We start from the raw sequence: 24,065 nt of genomic DNA, 5'->3' as shown, positions 1-24,065 counted from the left end.
CTACGGAAGGGCCGAATGATGAGCTGTTTGCCGTTGTGATTCGACGCTGCGAAAGGGCCGAGTGATGAACTGCTTGCCGTCGTTGGGTCGGCGCCACGGAAGGGCCGACTGATGGACTGTTTGCTTCGAGGGGGTTGACCTGGGTACTGATCTGGCGCTGCGGAAGGACCAGGAGGCGGGCTGCTTGAGTCGTGAACTGCTTGTCAGTGACGTGGCCAAGAACTTCACTGCTTGTTGCGAGCTTCGGCGCTGCGAATGGGCCGTGAAGTCGCGATGGCGCTGCGGAAGGGCCGAGTTATCGTGTTGGCGCTGCAGGAGGGCCAGGAAGTCGCGTCGGCGCTGCGGAAGGGCCGAGTGATCGCGTTGGTGATGCAGGAGGGCCGTGAAGTCGCGTCGGCGCTGCGGAAGGGCCGTGTGATCGCTAGCGCTCGGGCTGAATTCGGGAACTGCAGGGAATTTATGTTCTGGACTATTATTCTGAGTGTTTCTTTCTTTCTATTGTGTATTGCCTTTGGCTTGTGTTGGCGCAAATAATTTACTTTTTGTAATTTTGAGATTGTGTAAATTGTTGTGTAGGTCGTCCAGGGTATTCTGTGTTCACGACAATGTTAAGCTTTTATTTAAGATTTAGAGCACAGGAATTTTAATAAATATTGGAATATTTGTCGAGCGCAAAGAAAATACAACCGACACATTTGTCAGTATGACAAACTATGCTGACCAAAGATGCAGGTCAAAAGTTTGTTAATAAGTTAAGGAGATGTTTCCGATCACATCATTATCAGCAACAGCTGAGTACATCTAGCCATGTCTGCCCGGTTCTACCCGAAATAGTCTCTCAGTTTTAATAGGCATGCTCATTTTTGATAATTTAAAAATGTAATCTAAAACAATCCACTAATTTCTCTGACATTCAAGAAACAGTACCGAACCAAGTTCGCTTGAAATGCGTTGCAAATAAGAACGCGAAGAGTCTTCGGAAGTACCATTAGAATCTCGGCCAGGAAAAACCTCTGCACGATTTTAAGCATTAAAATTAAGTATTTCTAGAAATATAGGATATATAAACTCCCACTTACCGAAGTTTACTTGCTTTCTTGTTAACTTGTTCTATGATTTTTCTGTAAAATATATAAAAGGCAAGGCAGCATTCACCCAGCAATCACAAAATATATAACAATTTTACTGAACCGCTGCGTATTTTTATACCCTTGCAGGAGTATTATAATTTCAGTCAGATATTTGCAACTCAGTGAAGGAGACATATTCTTGATCAGCACCGATAGCCGAGCGATAAAACTTTCCAGGTAGTACATATGTCCTATGGCTTCCATAGGAATAATCCAACAAATAATAGAAACGAGGACCGAGCCTAGCTTCGACAAGCCGAAGTTTTAATACTCTTGCAGATTTCACGAATTAAAATTTGACTACAATAGCAACATGAATTAATAAACAAAATATTTCATAATTCAAAAAATTTAATTTTTAAATGTATCTCCCTATTGTTCCTATGGGAGCTATAGGATATAGACGTCCGATCGGAACGCGCTTTTACCCTGATCAAGGTATGCCCAAAAATACGATTTGGAAAGATGCATATCAATAGCTTTAACACTGCGCGAAATATCCTGAAAAACATTAAATTTTAACCGATTTCACCCTATCATTCCTAAAGGAGCTATAGGAAATACAAGGTAGTAGAATACTTAGCAACACAACGCTAGGTCCATTCCAAGTTCTAAAAAGTGTTATCAAATTGCTCCAACACCTAATAGCAAACTCAACTCAACTCAAACTCAAAGATACTCATTCGCTGAAGACTTTCATATTTTTTTAAAACACAAATCATTGTAAAGAGGCTTAAAACAACAGATGACGCCGCCGTAGGGGGAATTAAGGAGCGACACGAACCGAACGAGGTGCGTCATTTACCAGGAGCCTGGATTGGTCTTAGCGTGGATGTAACGTGTTACTAAATATTCGAGTGTTTTTCTTTAGAACTAAATAAGTAGCAAGAAGTTATTGTCTTACGTTGAAATTGGTAGGGATTTCTGTGTTATAACAAACTGCATTTTTCCTATTATCTGCCGGAATTCATGAAGAACGAAAACCGTTCGTCTAATATAATTTAATGTATAACAACGAAAGAATGCTTGGTTGTTTTTTGTTGTTTTATTAAATTATGCAAAAAGTAATGGAGGTCCCATGGCGAAACTTTTAGGAGCCATCAAGAATTATGTATGGAACGTTATACTATTTTTCTTATAAAGATTAAAAATGCCGATTTGCAGAAAACCGCGAATGAAATACTTTTTTTAAGGTTGGACTACGTTGGGGCGGCGGTAGCTTGATCGTAGAAGTGGTTGAGTTCCAAGGAGATGCGGCGAAAATCCGCGCGGAAATATGTATGGGAAATACGGGAAAACTTTCGGGGTTTTGCGCGACGTGCGGCTGTTTATTTTGCACTTGAAAATAGAACTAATTACTGTAATCTTAGCTTAGTGGCTCCAGAGCGGAGCGGAGACTTGCGGGAGAGTTGGAGAGGGAGAGCGAAGGGCAGTGCGAGCGCGCAAGATGTGGACATCTGGAGAAAACTGCCGCTCGACACTGCCTACCGAAATTAAACGCCCTTTTGGCGTGAACATTCTCCCCCCCCCCACCGTAGCAAAACATCAGGAGAAGTTTCCACAGGATAGCGGAGGCGATCGTCTCAGTGTAGGAGAGTGTGGTGGTCCTGTCCACACTTGTGGCATCTGTGGTCGCTACGGCAAGAGCCTTCCGAATGATGGTGGGCCAAACAATTGTTGCAGTATTGATAGAAGTTTACTGCTTGGATGCCTTTCTCGGCACTTAGCGTCAGAAAGCGGTGGCATTTCCATAGAGGATGGATTTTGAGGCAGACTCGGCATGGGTAGGATTTAATACCTCGGGAACGTCTGCGATCCAGGGCGGGATATGTAACCCAATAGCTGGCAGGACTTGCATTGGAAGGACTCTCTATACAGGGGTCCGGAAGGACTTTGGAAATGTGTGCAGAAAATGACGCAATCCTCAGAGGAGTTGAGGCGGGTCCTGGTCCTGCAGGTTTGGATGGAACCAAAGTAATTGGGGAAGTGTTGCTTGGATGCAACAGCGTGTGATGCCGACTCTGGCAAGTAAAACAACTGCGAGCGCTTTTGCAATCCTGCAATTTATGGCTGCTTGCAAAGCAGTTGGAGCATAACTGTTTACCTTGGATGTAGGCTGAACGATAATTTACCGTCATTTTTAGGAAGCGTGGACATATACGCACGGGGTGTTTCTCTTATAAACACAGATCGCAGCCTTTGGGTATTGGAACTACCCTTGTAGTGAAGGACTTTATTTGGGAAGTTCTGCCAATCGAGCTTTGGCTTTGGACGGACCTTGGGGTAAACTAGCAGACCGGATGCTATCGACGGCCTCTAGGGTTCGGTGGCGTTCAGTCAAAAAAGTATCAAGCTCTCGCCAAGTTGGAAGATCGGCTTTATTTTTAATGGATTGCTCCCATAATGAGAGCGTGAGCTTTGGTAGCTTCGTTGAGCACATGTAGACGAGGAGGTCCCGGAAAGTCGGCCAGCGAAGATAATCGCCCGAGAAAACCTCTGTGTCGATAGGAGGGAGTCGACAGCCATAAGATATGGAACTTTGGGACGGAGTTACTGGAGCTTCAGATATTTGGGAGGAGCCCTGTTGGATTTCGAGATCGAGGATCTGAGCGGCCAATCTTTCGTATATTGTATACGTTTCGTTATACTTCGCTTTGAGAATAAATTTGGTGTCTGCGGCGCTGTCACCTGCAGCTACAATGCACTTTGAGCATGTGTCATATTCCTCCTTGACCTTTTGCCATAAGGAACTGACGTGCTCCCTACGGATTTTGCAGGCGGATAAGGTCGGTGTGGATGCACCGGGAACATTTATGATAGTCTCAAAATGGCTAAGAGTGTCAGCTTTGACAATAAATTTATTTAAAGCGGATTTTGCTTGGGATGCCATGTCAAAGAATAACTATTTATAAAATTTAAAAAATTAGTAAACAATTTGGAATTTAGGAACCAATTGAAAAGTCCGTAAGGATATTCGGTCACACTGGATTGTGTGGATGAAGTTGTGTGGAGATTTTTTTTTTATTTTTCGAAATAATAACGAAAATAAAAGTGTATGCACAAAAAATAATTAATATTTTATGCAAACGGAAAATATGGTCACACTGGTGCACGGATAGGGAAAAAATATTTAATTTCTTAATAAAATTAAAAATTTGGATTTTAAGAGGGTTTTTTTATTAATTATTGTAAGCACTTGACGCACTGTGCGCTGCAGAATACTTGGAGAGTACGTAGCTGTGTGTATGTATGTATGTGGGTAGCTAACAGCTGGATATTGGAAGTCACCGATTGCGGGAGTTCTGGAGACTTATTGCGAATAGCGGAAGAGCGTTGAAATGCAAAATATGTTCGCGGGATTTTATTGAAACAATTAGCTCAAAAATGTATGAAGATAAAGTGAACTGTATTTTGGAATATTGATGTCAAAATATATGCACGCAGCAGGAAACACAGTAAAATCATAAGCTGCCAATTTTGGCGGATCACTTTTATTTTGAAATATTCACTGTGTCTGGATTATGTATTTTTTACACAAGGAAAAATTTAGTTTGTAGACCACGAATATATATTTAAAAAAATAGGATATAAGTATTCTGTTTGTGTTATTAGGGTCTTGGAATTTATGTAGCAGTGCAGAGTAGTAGAAGTGGACTGTATTAGAAAATGTATGTACAAATATATACACGCAGCTGGAACACAGTAAAAAGTGAAGAGTGCAGTTTTTGCGAAATAATTTTAAAAAATTTGAAAGTTTTACTGCGGCTGTGTTTTATTTTTACACACACTTGGAGTTTTTATGGTATATATTTATTTGTAATTGAAATAATTTGGCACTGCGGACTGGAAAACTTGCACGGAATTTTTTGGAGTGTCTGAAATTTTCGGCATAAAGGAATGGAAAAAATGACGCGTACAAAGAAAAGGAATTGAATAATATATTTAATGCCGTTGCGTCGGATTAAAATCGCTTTTCGATTTAGACAAGAAATCATACAACAAATTGAACGAAATGGGGTTCGAACAACTGGCTGTATGAACGGCAAATAATTACAATTGGAAATGGAACTTAGCTGAAGCGGTTCAAGCCACCGTAGGCGCTGGAGATAATCTTCGGAAGAATGGAAGTCCGGTAGAAGGATCAAAATGTTGGGCCGGCGGTAGCTTGATCGTAGAAGTGGTTGAGTTCCAAGGAGATGCGGCGAAAATCCACGCGGAAATATGTATGGAAAATACGGGAAAACTTTCGGTGTTTTGCGCGACGTGCGGCTGTTTATTTTGCACTTGAAAATAGAACTAATTACTCTAATCTTAGCTTAGTGGCTCCAGAGCGGAGCGGAGACTTGCGGGAGAGTTGGAGAGGGAGAGCGAAGGGCAGTGCGAGCGCGCAAGATGTGGACATCTGGAGAAAACTGCCGCTCGACACTGCCTACCGAAATTAAACGCCCTTTTGGCGTGAACATTCTCCCCCCCCTTGCGAGGACCACCGTAGCAAAACATCAGGAGAAGTTTCCACAGGATAGCGGAGGCGATCGTCTCAGTGTAGGAGAGTGTGGTGGTCCTGTCCACACTTGTGGCATCTGTGGTCGCTACGGCAAGATCCTTCCGAATGATGGTGGGCCAAACAATTGTTGCAGTATTGATAGAAGTTTACTGCTTGAATGCGTTTCTCGGCACTTAGCGTCAGAAAGCGGTGGCATTTCCGTAGAGGATGGATCTTGAGGCAGACTCGGCATGGGTAGGATTTAATACCTCGGGAACGTCTGCGATCCAGGGCGGGATATGGAACCCAATAGCTGGCAGGACTTGCATTGGAAGGACTCTCTATACAGGGGTCCGGAAGGACTTTGGAAATGTGTGCAGAAAATGACGCAATCCTCAGAGGAGTTGAGGCGGGTCCTGGTCCTGCAGGTTTGGATGGAACCAAAGTAATTGGGGAAGTGTTGCTTGGATGCAACAGCGTGTGATGCCGACTCTGGCAAGTAAAACAACTGCGAGCGCTTTTGCAATCCTGCAATTTATGGCTTTTCAAAGCAGTTGGAGCATAATTGTTTACCTTTACCGTCATTTTTAGGAAGCGTGGACATATACGCACGGGGTGTTTCTCTTTTAAACACAGATCGCAGCCTTTGGGTATTGGAACTACCCTTGTAGTGAAGGACTTTATTTTGGGAAGTTTTGCCAATCGAGCTTTGGCTTTGGACGGACCTTGGAGTAAACTAGCAGACCGGATGCTATCGACGGCCTCTAGGGTTCGGTGGCGTTCAGTCAAAAAAGTATCAAGCTCTCGCCAAGTTGGAAGATCGGATTTATTTTTAATCGATTGCTCCCATAATGAGAGCGTGAGCTTTGGTAGCTTCGTTGAGCACATGTAGACGAGGATAGTGTCCCAATTCTCAATATTTATGCTGGACACTTGTAAGGACGTTAGGCAAGCTTGAACGGTGTTTTGAAGTTCCTTCAGGGCATCTCCAGACTCTTGTGCTATAGACTGCGCATTGAAGAGAGTGTTCAGGTGGCTGTTCACCTGGAATCGCTTATTTTCGAAACGCTCAGTTAGATTTGTCCAAGCTGAGCGGAAGCCATCACTGGTGAGTGGGGATTTTGAAACTATGGAATTAGCTTCGACACTAGTTTTGGAATTTAAATAAAATAATTTCTCTACGGGCGTGAGACGCGGATTGTCTATATATATCGCCGTAAAAAAGGTCCCGGAAAGTCGGCCAGCGAAGATAATCGCCCGAGAAAACCTCTGTGTCGATAGGAGGGAGTCGACAGCCATAAGATATGGAACTTTGGGACGGAGTTACTGGAGCTTCAGATATTTGGGAGGAGCCCTGTTGGATTTCGAGATCGAGGATCTGAGCGGCCAATCTTTCGTATATTGTATACGTTTCGTTATACTTCGCTTTGAGAATAAATTTGGTGTCTGCGGCGCTGTCACCTGCAGCTACAATGCACTTGGAGCATGTGTCATATTCCTCCTTGACCTTTTGCCATAAGGAACTGACGTGCTCCCTACGGACTTTGCAGGCGGATAAGGTCGGTGTGGATGCACCGGGAACATTTATGATAGTCTCAAAATGGCTAAGAGTGTCAGCTGTGACAATAAATTTATTTAAAGCGGATTTTGCTTGGTATGCCATGTCACAGAATAACTATTTATTAAGGTAAAAAATTAGTAAACAATTTGAATTTAGGAACCAATTAAAAAGTCCGTAAGGATATATGGTCACACTGGATTGTGTGGATGAAGTTGTGTGGAGATTTTTTTTTTAGTTTCGAAATAATAACGAAAATAAAAGTGTATGCACAAAAAATAATTAATATTTTATGCAAACGGAAAATATGGTCACACTGGTGCACGGATAGGGAAAAAATATTTAATTTCTTAATAAAATTTAAAATTCGGTTTTTTTATTAGTTATTGTAAGCACTTGACCCACTGTGCTCTGCAGAATACTTGGAGAGTACGTAGCTGTGTGTATGTATGTATGTGGGTAGATAACAGCTGGATATTGGAAGTCACCGATTGCGAGAGTTCTGGAGACTTATTGCGAATACCGGAATAGCGTTGAAATGCAAAATATGTTCGCGGGACAATTAGCTCAAAAATGTATGTAGATAAAGTGGACTGTATTTTGGAATATTGATGTAAAAATATATGCACGCAGCAGGAAACACAGTAATATATTTATATTATATATTTTTTACACAAGGAAAAATGTAGTTTGTAGACCACGAATATATATTTAAAAAAATAGGATTTATATTACTAATGTTTATGAGTGATTCTTTGTGAAACGGATCGAGACTTTCTTCATGGTCTCAAAACGATATCTAATTTTTATGACACTATCACACCATTTAAAAAGGATTTTTAAAAAAGTTTCAAAAAAAATCCATTTGACAGAAGCGAAGATATGGCGTTGCAATTTTTTTGTTTAATTCATTTATAATTTTAAATTACGCTGGATAAAAAATAAGTAAAAATACTCAAAAATTATTATTTTTGCCAAGCTTTCAGATGAAAATAACAACCATAATGGTTCCAATGCAAAATACGGTCCAAACTTTAAAAAAAATTTTTCATTCGCGGTTTTCTGCAAATCGGCATTTTTAATCTTTATAAAAAAATAGTATAATGTTCTATACATAATTCTTGTTGGCTCCTAAAAGTTTCGTCATGGGACCTCCATTACTTTCTGCATAATTTAATAAAACATTAAAAAACAAAGCAGTCTTTCGTTGTTATACATTAAATTATATTAGACGAACAGTTTCGTTCTTCATGAATTCCGGGAGAACGACCGTTCCCATTTAGGTAAATCCAATAGGAAAAATGCAGTTTTGTATAACAAATAAATCCCTACCAATTTCAACGTGGGACAATAAAAAACCAAATAGTAAAAACACTTTAGTTGTCGTTTTAGTTAAATTTTATTTTCTACAACCGCACTCTCTCGTTGTCTGAAATCAAGTAGCTAGGGTACGCATGTGCATACAAAAGGAAACAAAAAACGTTCTTAGGCAGAGAGGGAGAGAACAAAGAGAGGAGAGAGCTTTGCCTCTCTCTGAGATCTTCATGGTTCATCCCCTTCCCACACACACACAATGTATATGTGTACAAGTGTGACTTTTGGTATTTTCAACACGCCACCTCAAAAGTTACACTGATACAAATTAAGGAATAACAAAACATAATTTTCAGACGAGTGTGTGCATATTCATAATGCATAATGGTTGTAATATTTTTCAACTCTGGGTACTCTTTCTTTTCTGATCCAGCATTTGCTGCAAAGAATTGGGGAAACACAGCAAAACCCAATCAGATCAATCAAAAACATAAATTAACAAGATTCGTTTATATAAACAGTAATGGTTAGACTAGAAATTATTTTGGTTTGATTATTGTTAAATATATATATATATATGCCAAGAGATCCAGCTTGTCTTGGTTTTAAGGTGGATTATCAATTAAAAAAGGTTCAGGCTAAAGGTCCAGTTAGCCCTAGTTGGTCTCGCAGTGCAGTGAATCTGGCTGTTGGTAGTGGCTTCGTTAAAATATCAGCCAATTGGAAATCTGTGGAAATATACTTGACGCAGATTAGTTTGTTTTCAATTTGTTCCCTGGTAAAATGATATTTAATATCTATGTGCTTAGTTCTCTTGTGGCAAGTAGGATTATTGGCTATACTACAACCTTGGTTGTCTTCAAAAATATATATTGGTCCATTTAATTTTAATTTAATTTCATTTATTAATGACTTTAGCCATAATGCTTCTCTAACACCTTCAAATAAGGCCATATATTCGGCTTCGGTAGATGAAGCAGCAACTGATTTTTGTTTCATAGTACTCCAGGAAATGGAACAATTTACAAACATTTTAAATATATATCCTGTAGTACTTCTCCTATCAGTCTCATTTCCAGCCCAATCAGAATCGACATACCCTATAAGAATATTATCAACTTTAGGATTCCTTTTGAACGATAACTTTAGGTCAACAGTTTTTTTAGGTATCTTAAAACTCGTTTAAGACATTGCCATAATTCTTTGTTATTATTATTAGTATACCGGCTTAAGATACTTATTGATGTACTCAAGTCCGGACGTGTACACAACATTATGTACATTAAACAGCCAATTAAATTCCTACATGGTGCTTCACATGATTCTTCAGCTTGCAAGTCCTCATAATTTAGTTTGCTTGGAAGAGGGGTACTAACTGGATTACAATCTTCCATATTGAATTTCTTCAAAACATGTTTAATATATGCAGATTGACTGAGACAAATTTGATCATCTTTTCGATCAATTTTTATACCAAGGAAATGTCGTATTTCACATAAGACAGTCATTTGAAACGTACTTGAAAGGTAAGTTTTAAATTTGGACATACTTTCAGAACTACTGGTGGCAATTTCCACATCATCAACATATAATAGTATATATATATTTTTTCTTATATCTCCCTTATTTAAAATATATATACATCGGTCTACTTCTAGATTCTGAAATCCAAAATTTTTAAGTGTACTTTCAAAAACCTCAAACCAGCATCGTGCAGCTTGCTTAGGGCCATAAATAGCTTTATTTAGTTTACATACTTAATTTCCTTCGTACTGGTTTAACCTTAACCTTTTGGAACCTTCATATAAATTTCATCCTTTAAAGTTCCATTTAAAAAAGCTGTCTTTACATCCATATGATGGATCAGTAAATTATATTGATTAGAAAATGCCAAAAGAAATCTGAAACTAGAAATTCGTGCAACAGGTGCAAAGGTCTCATCATAATCCATCATATCTTCTTGGGTGGAGCCCCTTGCTACCAGTCTTGCCTTATATTTTAGTAAATTACCATTTTCATCTTGCTTTAAACTAAAAACCCACTTGCAATCTACTATATTTTTATCCATAGGCCTTTGCACTAAGCACCATGAATTATTTACAAAATGAGAATTTAGTTCATCTTTAATGGCTTCCTCCCACAAGGTTCGGTCATCTCGAAATTTAATTTCCTCATATGTATTGGGAATATCACTTAAACACAATTGGGTATTCATAAGACATTTTTCTAAAAATCTATATGACAATTTTGGTTTATCTTTATTTGTCTCACTGCGTCTGACTTTTTGATTTTCATTTTCTTCTATATTATCACCAGTTTCAACTACTGGATCGGTATTCTCGAGACAAGTGTCATTTTCATTTGAGTTTTCACCAAACTTTGAATCCATTGATTCATTCATTTCCTGTGATGGAAAATCAAACTCTTCATTCTCTTCAATTGGAGAATCATGACTTCTGCTAACATCATTATGTTTTACCACAGAGTCATTTTCATTTAAAGTCATAGATTCTATGCTTTTTTCGTCCACCACTACATCTCTAGCTATCATAAATTTTCTCGATTCCTCATTCCACAATTTATAGCCATTTGGCTCATACCCAACGAGTATAGTCTTGATCGATTTCTCGTCAAATTTTCGCTTGCGAACTTTATTTAGTGCGTATACAGTCGATCCAAATATTTTCAAATATTTTAATATTGGCTTCTTTTTATGCCACATCTCATATGGTGTTTTTCTTATATTTTCCAAAGCTCTACTTGGGGACCTATTAACTAAATAAGTTGCTGTTAAAACAGCAACACCCCAAAAACTTTTATTAAGTTTAGTACAGTTAATCATAGATCGAGCTTTTTTGGTGATTGTCCTAATCATCCGCTCCGCAACACCATTCAATTGTGGGGTATGAGGAATCGTTAAATGATAACTGATACCTTTTTCGACACAAAATTCACGCATTTCATTAGAGAGGTATTCGCTGCCATTATCAATATATAGATTTACCATTTTTAAGTTAAAATGAGCCTCACTTTTCGCCACAAGGTCTTTGAATACAATAAACACGTCTGATTTATAAGTTATTAAATATGTCACACCGTAATGTGTAAACTGATCAATAAATACTACATAGTAGTTTTTATTATCAATAGTTGAGGGCGTAATCAGACCACATACATCAGAATGAACTACGAACAATGGGCGGTCAATATTTTCTTTGTTTTTAGATTTTTCAAATTTTAGCCTAGATTGTTTTCCGTTAATACATGCCTTACATAATTCATTTCTATTTAGTTGTACGTTTTTTATAAGTTCAACATCTTCAAACAAGCTGTTTCGTTTAATTTCTAAGAATTTTCCTACACTAATATGGCCTAACCTTTCATGCCACAAGCGATACTCTGCCTCATTTGAAATTTTGGATGTATATACCTTACTATTTAAATAAAATTTCACAATCGGTACATTATACTTACATATCCCTTCAAATGCCAAGTGACCATCTTTGATTATTTTTATTCCATCCGGATTAAATTCGACGGACATTCCAGCATCTAGCATCTTCTTCACGGATAGTAAATTGTGCGGTATTTCCTTGCAATACAGCACGTTTTGTAATGAAATGTTTTTTCCAGAACTGTTAATACTAACTAGTCCTTTCACAGTAGCATAATCGAATTCTCCACGCTTTGCAATCTCAATCGCCACACTTGGATTTATATTCTCATACTCGGAAAATAAAGTTATGTCGTTTACTATGTGATCTGAAGCCCCTGAATCTAATATAAAATCTACGCCATCTGTCTTTTCCCTGGAATTAGCTAATTTCATCATAAATGCAAAAGCATCCGGCTGCGTTGCTGCCATCTGAGTCTGTCTCTCTTTAACCGCTACGTTTATCATAAAAGCAAACGAGCGTTCTGGCTGCGTTGCTGTTGCCATCTGAGCCTGTCTCTCTCTAACATTACTCTGGACATAAACATTCTGGTTGCCACCTGCCTGCCTTTTTAAGGAGAAACAGTCTTTCTTCATATGGCCTAATTGGCCGCAATGAAAACACTTTAACTTAGGCTTTGACTTCGGAAATTGTTTCTTCACAAATTTTGTTATTTTGTTTTTGTATGTGCTATCCCTAGGCTCTCGATTACCTATAGCTTGCAACACTTTAGCACTTGTGTCCTTGCCAACTCCTTTTAGTTTAATTTCATGATCGAGAAGCCGTGTCTCTACAAAGGCTAATGTTAAATTGCTCTCAGAGAGAGTTTCTATCGCTGTTATTACTCCATCATAGCTAGTTGGAAGTGTTAGAAGTAAATGGGACACTTTGTCCATTTCATCTATCTTGGCACCTGCAGCAACTAACTCAGTAACCAAATCATCAAACAAACGAAAGTGGTTCACTAGCGGAGTATCACCCTTCAATTTTAGAGACAATAATTGTTTGCGTAATGAAAGTTGAGATGCCAGGCTTTTACGCTCGTAAATAGTATCCAAATTGTTAAAAATCTCCTTAGCCGAGCTCCCATTGTTGGCAAACACTAAAAACGAGTCACTCAAGTATTCGATTACAAGACTCTTTGCACTTCTTTCTGCTCGCTTCACTTCCTCACTTTCCTTATCACTTGGTTCCTCATCAATTACTTTTAACAACCCGTTTTCCTCTAACAAAGCCCTGACTCTAAATTTCCATATGGAATATTTTTCCCCGTTAAACGGTGTTATGTTTCTCTTTCCTTTTTCCATCTTCCGAGAATAACTGTTCTTCTGTTCGATTGTTATGCGCTTCTCAGAATTGTTGTTGCTAGTCTGCTCTAACACTCGCACTGAAAATGAAAAACGTGCGTCAATTTGGTGCGTCGTTATACATATATGTATATGTATGTTGTTTACTTATAAGCACGAATTTTACTAAAATTTATTTTGTTTTGGACTTGATTTAAGTTTTAATTGTTTCACTTTTTTTTGTTATTTCACTTTTATTTTCCGTTAACAATCAAAGCATTTTTACTATAGCACTCAGCTGCAAATTGTGGCTGGTCCCATAACCTATGGAATTTATATTACTAATGTTTATATAAACTCCAGAAATACACCAGCCCGTTTTGCCAAATAGTAAAAACACTTTAGTTGTCGTTTTAGTTAAATTTTATTTTCTACAACCGCACTCTCTAGGGTACGCATGTGCATACAAAAGGAAACAAAAAACGTTCTTAGGCAGAGAGGGAGAGAACAAAGAGAGGGGAGAGCTTTGCCTCTCTCTGACATCTTCATGGTTCATCCCCTTCCCACACACACACAATGTATATGTGTACAAGTGTGACTTTTGGTATTTTCAACATGGACTGCATTAGAAAATGTATGTAAAAATATGTACACGCAGTTGGAACACAGTAAAAACTGAAGAATGCATTTTTTGCGGAATAATTTTAAAAAATTTGAAAGTTTTACTGCGGCTGTGTTTTATTTTTACACACACTTGGAGTTTTTATGGTATATATTTATTTGTAATTGGAATAATTTGGCACTGCGGACTGGAAAACTTGCACGGAATTTTTTGGAGTGTCCGAAATTTTCGGCATAAAGGAATGGAAAAAATGCCGCGTACAAACAAAAGGAATTGAATAATATATTAAATGCCGTTGCGTCGGATTAAAATCGCTTTTCGATTTAGGCAAGAAATCATACTAGCGTTGGGTTACTCATGAGTGAGTGAACAAAAAAGAGTTGCTCACTAAACTTAGTGAGTGAACATGTTCCTTCGTACTTGTTCTTCATTGTTCACTTGTTCATTTTTGGTCACTTGCTCCTTTTTGTTAACTTGCTCAGTTTTGCTCTCTTACTTGCTCTTTTTTGTTCACTTGTTCAGTTTGACTCTCTTATTTGATCTTTTTAGTTCACTTGCTCAGTTGCTCTCTTGGTGTTTTTGGCACAAAAAGTATTTTTTTACTTTTAGGATGCATTTTGCATACAGTTTTACAGATAATGAGCTGAAAAAGTTAAGGACAGAACAAGTGAACAAGTGAGCAAACTGAGTGAGTTGACTCATTGGGAAAAAAGAACAAGTGAACATGTTCACCCAAATGAGCAGTTTTTACCCAACACTAAATTATACAACAAATTGAACGAAATGGGGTTCGAACAACTGGCTGTATGACCGGCAAATAATTACAATTGGAAATGGAACTTAGCTGAAGCGGTTCAAGCCACCGTAGGCGCTGGAGATAATCTTTGGAAGAATGGAAGACCGGTAGAAGGATCAAAATGTTGGGCCGGCGGTAGCTTGATCGTAGAAGTGGTTGAGTTCCAAGGAGATGCGGCGAAAATCCGCGCGGAAATATGTATGGGAAATACGGGAAAACTTTCGGGGTTTTGCGCGACGTGCGGCTGTTTATTTTGCACTTGAAAATAGAACTAATTACTCTAATCTTAGCTTAGTGGCTCCAGAGCGGAGGGAGAGCGAAGGGCAGTGCGAGTGCGCAAGATGTGGACATCTGGAGAAAACTGCCGCTCGACACTGCCTACCGAAATTAAACGCCCTTTTGGCGTGAACATTCTCTCCCCCCCCCCCCCTTGCGAGGACCACCGTAGCAGAACATCAGGAGAAGTTTCCACAGGATAGCGGAGGCGATCGTCTCAGTGTAGGAGAGTGTGGTGGTCCTGTCCACACTTGTGGCATCTGTGGACGCTACGGCAAGATCCTTCCGAATGATAGTGGGCCAAACAATTGTTGCAGTATTGATAGAAGTTTACTGCTTGGATGCGTTTCTCGGCACTTAGCGTCAGAAAGCGGTGGCATTTCCGTAGAGGATGGATCTTGAGGCAAACTCGGCATGGGTAGGATTTAATACCTCGGGAACGTCTGCGATCCAGGGCGGGATATGGAACCCAATAGCTGGCAGGACTTGCATTGGAAGGACTCTCTATACAGGGGTCCGGAAGGACTTTGGAAATGTGCGCAGAAAAGGACGCAATCCTCCGAGGAGTTGAGGCGGGTCCTGATCCTGCAGGTTTGGATGGAACCAAAGTAATTGGGGAAGTGTTGCTTGGATGCAACAGCGTGTGATGCCGACTCTGGCAAGTAAAACAACTGCGAGCGCATAAATTGCAATCCTGCAATTTATGGCTGCTTGCAAAGCAGTTGGAGCATAACTGTTTACCTTGGATGTAGGCTGAACGATCATTTACCGTCATTTTTAGGAAGCGTGGACATATACGCACGGGGTGTTTCTCTTTTAAACACAGATCGCAGCCTTTGGGTATTGGAACTACCCTTGTAGTGAAGGACTTTATTTTGGGAAGTTCTGCCAATCGAGCTTTGGCTTTGGACGGACCTTGGAGTAAACTAGCAGACCGGATGCTATAGACGGCCTCTAGGGTTCGGTGGCGTTCAGTCAAAAAAGTATCAAGCTCTCGCCAAGTTGGAAGATCGGCTTTATTTTTTATGGATTGCTCCCATAATGAGAGCGTGAGCTTTGGTAGCTTCGTTGAGCACATGTAGACGAGGATAGGGTCCCAATTCTCAATATTTATGCTGGACACTTGTAAGGACGTTAGGCAAGCTTGAACGGTGTTTTGAAGTTCCTTCAGGGCATCTCCAGACTCTTGTGCTATAGACTGCGCATTGAAGAGAGTGTTCAGGTGGCTGTTCACCTGGAATCGCTTATTTTCGAAACGCTCAGTTAGATTTGTCCAAGCTGAGCGGAAGCCATCACTGGTGAGTGGGGATTTTGAAACTATGGAATTAACTTCGCCACTAGTTTTGGAATTTAAATGAAATAATTTCTCTACGGGCGTGAGACGCGGATTGTCTATATATATCGCCGTGAAAAGGTACCGGAAAGACGGCCAGCGAAGATAATCGCCCGAGAAAACCTCTGTGTCGATAGGAGGGAGTCGACAGCCATAAGATATGGAACTTTGGGACGGAGTTACTGGAGCTTCAGATATTTGGGAGGAGCCCTGTTGGATTTCGAGATCGAGGATCTGAGCGGCCAATCTTTCGTATATTGTATACGTTTCGTTATACTTCGCTTTGAGAATAAATATACAATGCAATGCACTTGGAGCATGTGTCATATTCCTCCTTGACCTTTTGCCATAAGGAACTGACGTGCTCCCTACGGACTTTGCAGGCGGATAAGGTCGGTGTGGATGCACCGGGAACATTTATGATAGTCTCAAAATGGCTAAGAGTGTCAGCTGTGACAATAAATTTATTTAAAGCGGATTTTGCTTGGTATGCCATGTCAAAGAATAACTATTTATTAAGGTAAAAAATTAGTAAACAATTTGGAATTTAGGAACCAATTAAAAAGTCCGTAAGGATATATGGTCACACTGGATTGTGTGGATGAAGTTGTGTGGAGATTTTTTTTTTAGTTTCGAAATAATAACGAAAATAAAAGTGTATGCACAAAAAATAATTAATATTTTATGCAAACGGAAAATATGGTCACACTGGTGCACGGATAGGGAAAAAATATTTAATTTCTTAATAATATTTAAAATTCGGTTTTTTTATTAGTTATTGTAAGCACTTGACCCACTGTGCTCTGCAGAATACTTGGAGAGTACGTAGCTGTTTGTATGTATGTATGTGGGTAGCTAACAGCTGGATATTGGAAGTCACCGATTGCGGGACCCTTCAGTTCCAGATGTCACTTTTCCCTCGGTAATCACCAAGGGAAAACCCGAGGACATGTCATTTGTACCTCAGGACGAACCGAGGACGCCACATAGAGAAAATTGTATGGGAGTTCCGCTTTTTCCCTCAGTACAACTCAAAGGAAATTTTTTTCGCCGTCCCTGGGGATATACTAAGGGCCTTATACGAAATTGTCCTTTGAGATGTCACCAACCGGTGACATGTCCCTTATGATTTCACGAGGGACATTCAGAATTTGTCCATTGGGCTGTCACTTAGGAAAATCCATCATCGTGTCACTTTTTAAAAATGCCATCAGCAATTTCATGTACAAAACAAGAGAGAACGCTATAGTCGGGTTGGTGTCCCGACTATCTAATACCCGTCACTCAGCTTAAGGGAGTGCGAGCGCTGTACTCGGGTTGGTGTCCCGACTAATAATCGTAACTCAGCTAAAGGGAGTGCGAGGGAGATAGATATATAATTTTTGATTGCGTATAACTTTTTAATGAATGGTCCGATTTGAAAAATTGAAATGAAATTTCGATAGGTATAAATATACAAAACAAAATTGTATTTATACTTCTCGGAAATCTTTAAAGATGTGGGCGCAGGACCCATTTTAAAATCGTTAGTGGGCGATTGTGGGGGTTAAAGGGGAAGCCAAAGAATATGTGTGGGAAATCTCAACCTTCTAGCTTTTGTAGTTTCCGAGATCTCAGCGTTCATACAGACAGACAGACGGACATGGCTAGATCGACTCGCCTAGTGCCCCTGATCAAGAATATATATACTTTATGGGGTCGGAAACGCTTCCTTCTAGCTGTTACATACTTTTGCACGAATCTAATATACCCTTTTACTCTACGAGTAACGGGTATAAAAATTCTTTCCTTGCATTATATAAAATAAGAAACATACAAATTTATTTTTAATTTTTATTTGCTCTTTCATTTTATAAATTGTATTTTGTGTTCAATTGCTTTACTTACATTTTCGTACAATTAATTATAAATAATACCCCTTGTTTTTTTTGTTTTTGATATTTATGTAAGATTGCCGTCCTCATGAATTTGTCCGCGTATGGTGAATATTTGACCAAGGATCCTGAAAAAATTAAAGACAGACATATGTTATAAAATATGTTTTAGTTGTATATTTTTATATTTACCTTTTTACATTTTTAGCGCTGGTCACGGGAAATGTATGTATGTATGTACATATTGCAAGAATTTTTCCCCCCAGAAGCAATAGCCAACGGGACATAAACCTACCGGTTATTTTAATTAATATCAACTGCATATATGTAAATGAAATAAAATGCCACTTACCTAACTTTTAATACAATTGGTAAACACTTGTACAATTTTTTAAATCGCCAATTACAAATTGTCTACGCACAAATTTAAGCACGTTGTTCTCTTTGATTGACAGTCAAAAAATACAGCCAGTCATGATTTTGCTTTCCCGTTTTCTTTTGATTCATCGTCGCTTTTGCCGCGTGTCAATGCTTCTATGTATACCCTTTCTATTGAGTAAAAGCACAAATAATTTTTGTGAAGATACAAATTTTAATATTTTATTATTTAAAAGATATTATGGACCAATTGGACTTTTGGAATATTATAAAATCAATTTAAACAATAAACTAAATTAGTTAAATGTATTTTTGAAGTAAACTCAATTTAAGTTTATAACACGAAATTAATTTTTTTTATTTCGGAATACAAAAATGGTCCTAAAATGAAAGGGCATACACATGTCGCTGCGTCACACAAATTTTACCGGCCAAATTTTGGTTGCTAACTGAACATAACTGTAAAGCGAAAAAGAGATTGACGGACCGGCCGAAATTTGTCACTGCTAGCGTCGAGTGCAGGCAAAAGGAAAGACAAGGAAAGAGAGCGCAATATATAAATATCAGCCTCTCTTTCTTTCATGTCGACGCTGCGCCGACTGCTCTGCTGACATCGACAGCGGCCAAGCTTTTGGCCTAAGGAATTGTCACCGACACGGGATGCCAGAACTGAAGGGGAGTTTTGGAGACTTATTGCGAATAGCGGAATAGCGTTGAAATGCAAAATATGTTCGCGGGATTTTATTGAAACAATTAGCTCAAAAATGTATGTTGATAAAGTGAACTGTTTTTTGGAATATTGATGTAAAAATATATGCACGCAGCAGGAAACACAGTAAAATCAAAAGCTGCCAATTTTGGCGGATCACTTTTATTTTAAAATATTCACTGTGGCTGGATTACATATTTTTTACACAAGGAAAAATGTAGTTTGTAGACCACGAATATATATTTAAAAAAATAGGATATAAGTATTCTGTTTGTGTTATGAGGGTCTTGGATTTTATGTAGCACTGCAGAGTATGTATGTAAAAATATATACACGCAGCTGGAACACAGTAAAAAGTGAAGAATGCAGTTTTTGCGGAATAATTTTAAAAAATTTGAAAGTTTTATTGCGGCTGTGTTTTATTTTTACACACACTTGGAGTTTTTATGGTATATATTTATTTTTAATTGAAATAATTTGGCACTGCGGACTGGAAAACTTGCACGGAATTTTTTGGAGTGTCTGAAAATTTCGGCATAAAGGAATGGAAAAAATGCCGCGTACAAACAAAACGAATTGAATAATATATTAAATGCCGTTGCGTCGGATTAAAATCGCTTTTCGATTTAGACAAGAAATCATACAACAAATTGAACGAAATGGGGTTCGAACAACTGGCTGTATGACCGGCAAATAATTACAATTGGAAATGGAACTTAGCTGAAGCGGTTCAAGCCACCGTAGGCGCTGGAGATAATCTTCGGAAGAATGGAAGACCGGTAGAAGGATCAAAATGTTGGGCCGGCGGTAGCTTGATCGTAGAAGTGGTTGAGTTCCAAGGAGATGCGGCGAAAATCCACGCGGAAATATGTATGGAAAATACGGGAAAACTTTCGGTGTTTTGCGCGACGTGCGGCTGTTTATTTTGCACTTGAAAATAGAACTAATTACTCTAATCTTAGCTTAGTGGCTCCAGAGCGGAGCGGAGACTTGCGGGAGAGTTGGAGAGGGAGAGCGAAGGGCAGTGCGAGCGCGCGAGATGTGGACATCTGGAGAAAACTGCCGCTCGACACTGCCTACCAAAATTAAACGCCCTTTTGGCGTGAACAGACTATATCTGGCACTGGAACTATTATGGGGGTTATTTTTATCCGAAAGCTTTGCAAAAATAAACATTTTTGGGTATTTTTATTTATTTTTTTAACCCACGTAATTTAAAACAAGAGAGAACGCTATAGTCGGGTTGGTGTCCCGACTATCTAACACCCGTCACTCAGCTAAAGGGAGTGCGAGGGCTGTACTGGATAGTGCGAGGGAGATAGATATATAACTTTTGATTGCGTATAACTTTTTAATGAATGGTGCGATTACACAAATGTCTTCTACATTTCGATAGGTATAAATATGGACAACAAAATTGCATTTATACTCCTCGGCTAAAATAAACTTGCGCTGCGTAGGAAGCCAAAGGATATGTGTGGGAAATCTCAACCTTCTAGCTTTTGTAGTTTCTGAGATCTCAGCGTTCATACAGACGGAGAGACGGACAGACGGACAGACGGACAGACGGACAGACGGACATGGCTAGATCGACTCGGCTAGTGCCCCTGATCAAGAATATATATACTTTATGGGGTCGGAAACGCTTCCTTCTAGCTGTTACATACTTTTGCACGAATCTAGTATACCCTTTTACTCTACGAGTAACGGGTATAAATAGCATTGCCATATCTTCGCTTCTGTCAAATGGATTTTTTTTTTCAACTTTTTTAAAAAACCTTTTTATACCCCCCATAAAGTATATATATTCTTGATCAGGGTCACTAGCCGAGACGATCTAGCCATGTCCGTCTGTCCGTCCGTATGAACGCTGAGATCTCGGAAACTACAAAGCTAGAAGGTTGAGATTTTCTACACATATTCTTGGGCGTCTTACGCAGCGCAAGTTTATTTCAGCCGAGCGCCACGCCCCCTCTAACGCCCACAATCGACCACTAACGATTTTAAAATGTGTCCTGCGGTCACATCTTTAAAGATTTCCGAGAAGTATAAATGCAATTTTGTTGTGTATATTTATACCTATCGAAATGTAGAAAAATCCTTCTAATACCCTTTACTCGTAGAGTAAAAGGGTATATTGTATTCGTGCAAAAGTATGTAACAGCTAGAAGGAAGCGTTTCCGACCCCATAAAGTATATATATTCTTGATCAGGGTCACTAGCCGAGTCGATATAGCCATGTCTGTCTGTCTGCCCGATGAACGCTGAGATCTCGGAAACTACAAAAGCTAGAAGGTTGAGATTATCCACAAATATTCTTGGGCTTCCTACGCCTCTCCAACACCCAAAATCGCCCACTAACGATTTTTAAGAGTTCCGAAAAGTGTAAATGTAATTTTGTTGTGTATATTTCTACCTATCGAAATGTAGAAGACATTTTTAAAATCGGACCAAATTAAAAATTAAGTTATACGCAATCAAAATATCTATCTCCCTCGCACACCCTTTAGCTGAGTTACGATTATAGTCGGGACACCAACCCGCGTACAGCGTTCGAACTCCCTTTAGCTGAGTGACGGGTATTAAATAGTCGGGACACCAACCCGACTATAGCGTTCTCTCTTGTTAAATTATGAGATAGTGTCATAAAAATTAGTTATCGTTTTGAGACCATGAAGAAAATCTCGATACGTTTCACAAAGAATCACTCATATATAGCAACACCACCGGCACGTCCAATACGATCAGAACGATAAAAAACAACCTTAAATTAAATGAAAATGAAAATTTGGATGCCCAGACTCGCAACTTATTTGCACGTTGTATTTGTATAAATTTAAAGAAAAAATAAATATGTGGAGTATATTGGTCACATGAGACCAATGAGACCATGAGATGGTAAAGTAAGGCACTAACTCTTGTCAGTCTTGCCCAATCTATGGAGCAAAGCCAAACATTGAAGACATAAACTCGAAGGCTGTTATGGCTAAGGCACACGCTCTTTAATATGGAATCAGCCCTTTACATGCTTGGACCCGTTTTTTCGAATTTGTTTTAAAAATCTCATATAGAATTGAGCTTAAGAAGTGGCATGTCAAACACAGCGATAAGCCTAAACTAAAAGAACGAAAAAAAAAATTTCACAATTTAAAATGATGAAAGAAATGGGCCTAAATGTGCACAAGCCTCTTTCAAATGGAAGTGGAAACTCCAGCATTTTCCAATGCAGCTTTACTGTCATAAATTCTTGGTTTTGATTACGATATTTTAGAAAGCTTTCATACAATTCTACAATAACAATTAACTGCGAGTACGAAATTAACTCAAAAAAGTTTAAAGACTTCTGTGCTAAAGGTTTTGTAGGATATCTGAAAAAATATCCTTGGTATCCGATGTCGCCCACTATTCACAAAGTCTTAGTAGTCGTAACTGTTATGAGTTTTAATTTAAAAATCGCTTTTTAATCATTATGTCATGATTTTTATATAAAACTTGACAAATAAAACTTATTCTCTGAGTTTTATTTTCCGCTTGACAAATAACAGTTATTCCTTGAGATTTATATACAAATCAAACATAAAACTTATTCTCTGAGTTTTATTATTTCGATCAAAAATAAAACTGAAAGTCGTTTAGTGGTGGCTGTGTAGGTCATAAAAATGTTATTAAAAATTGGGTATGGTATATGAGCTGTTGTCTTCTTTTTAACATTTTTACCAAGTAAGATCGACCATGGTAAGTATGATTAATTTATTTATTTACGACTGACATAGAAAAATCCATATTTTTATAGAAGGCGGTCTACACATTCATTTATTTAGCGTTAAGAACTCCGACGCCTATAATAAGGACATTAAAAAAAGTGAACTAAAGCGAAATCGAAAATTTTTCTTCCAAGCAAGTGGTTTTAAATAAAACAAGAGAGAACGCTATAGTCGGGTTCGTGTCCCGACTATCTAATACCCGTCACTCGGCTAAAGGGAGTGCGAGGGAGATGGATATATATTTTTGGATTGCGTATAACTTTTTAATGAATGGTCCGATTTAAAAAATGTCTTCTACATTTCGATAGGTATAAATATACACAACAAAATTGCATTTATACTTCTCGGAAATCTTTAAAGGTGTGACCGCCAGGCACATTTTAAAATCGTTAGTGGGCGATTGTGGGCGTTAGAGGGGGCGTGGCGCTCGTCTGAAATAAACTTGCGCTGCGTAGGAAGCCCAAGAATATCTGTGGAAAATCTCAACCTTCTAGCTTTTGTAGTTTCTGAGATCTCAGCGTTCATACGGACAGACAGACAGACAGACAGACGGACAGACGGACATGGCTAGATCGACTCGGCTAGTGACCCTGATCAAGAATATATATACTTTATGGGGTCGGAAACGCTTCCTTCTAGCTGTTACATACTTTTGCACGAATACAATATACCCTTTTACTCTACGAGTAACGGGTATAAATATTATGAATTATTTTGATAAGAACAAAGGTAATTCTAACGACCTCATACTCGTATTTGTAAGGCTTAACAACAAATTTAAATAAAGTCAAACTTAAATTTTATATGTTAATATCAGCTAATTTCATTTTTGCAGTATTTTGTTAAAATGTGTTTTGACAACTATCACAACATATCGACAAAGTTTTAAAATATGTAAAAAAAAAATTAAACTGTTCACCCTGAACTGGATTTGAAACCTTCTTGTTATCCCTCGTTTTGTGGAGTTGATACTTATCCACTTGACTAGTATAGACATATTACCTGCTTTACCAAATGTATTTACTTATGTACTGTTTGCCGGAAATGTATGAATGTGTGAATCGCGACGTAAATAAATAAATTAATCATACTTACAGTGGTCGATCAT

At 38.7% G+C, this 24,065-nt stretch overlaps 1 protein-coding gene across 1 annotated transcript; it reads right to left on the bottom strand.

The window, feature by feature from the left end:
- LOC138912149 (uncharacterized) lies at positions 1–24,065 on the bottom strand. Its single transcript, XM_070212009.1, has 3 exons — positions 24,053–24,065; positions 23,960–23,980; positions 1–446 (listed from the first exon to the last, which is right to left on the bottom strand). Exons 1-3 carry the CDS (start codon positions 24,063–24,065, stop codon positions 1–3), a joined length of 480 nt encoding a protein of 159 aa, XP_070068110.1.

Source organism: Drosophila takahashii, chromosome 2R (assembly GCF_030179915.1).
Source record: "Drosophila takahashii strain IR98-3 E-12201 chromosome 2R, DtakHiC1v2, whole genome shotgun sequence".
In the NCBI taxonomy this organism is placed as follows: domain Eukaryota; kingdom Metazoa; phylum Arthropoda; class Insecta; order Diptera; family Drosophilidae; genus Drosophila; species Drosophila takahashii.
The sequence above is the reverse complement of the archived record's forward strand: the minus strand, read 5'-3'. Positions and strand labels throughout refer to the sequence as shown.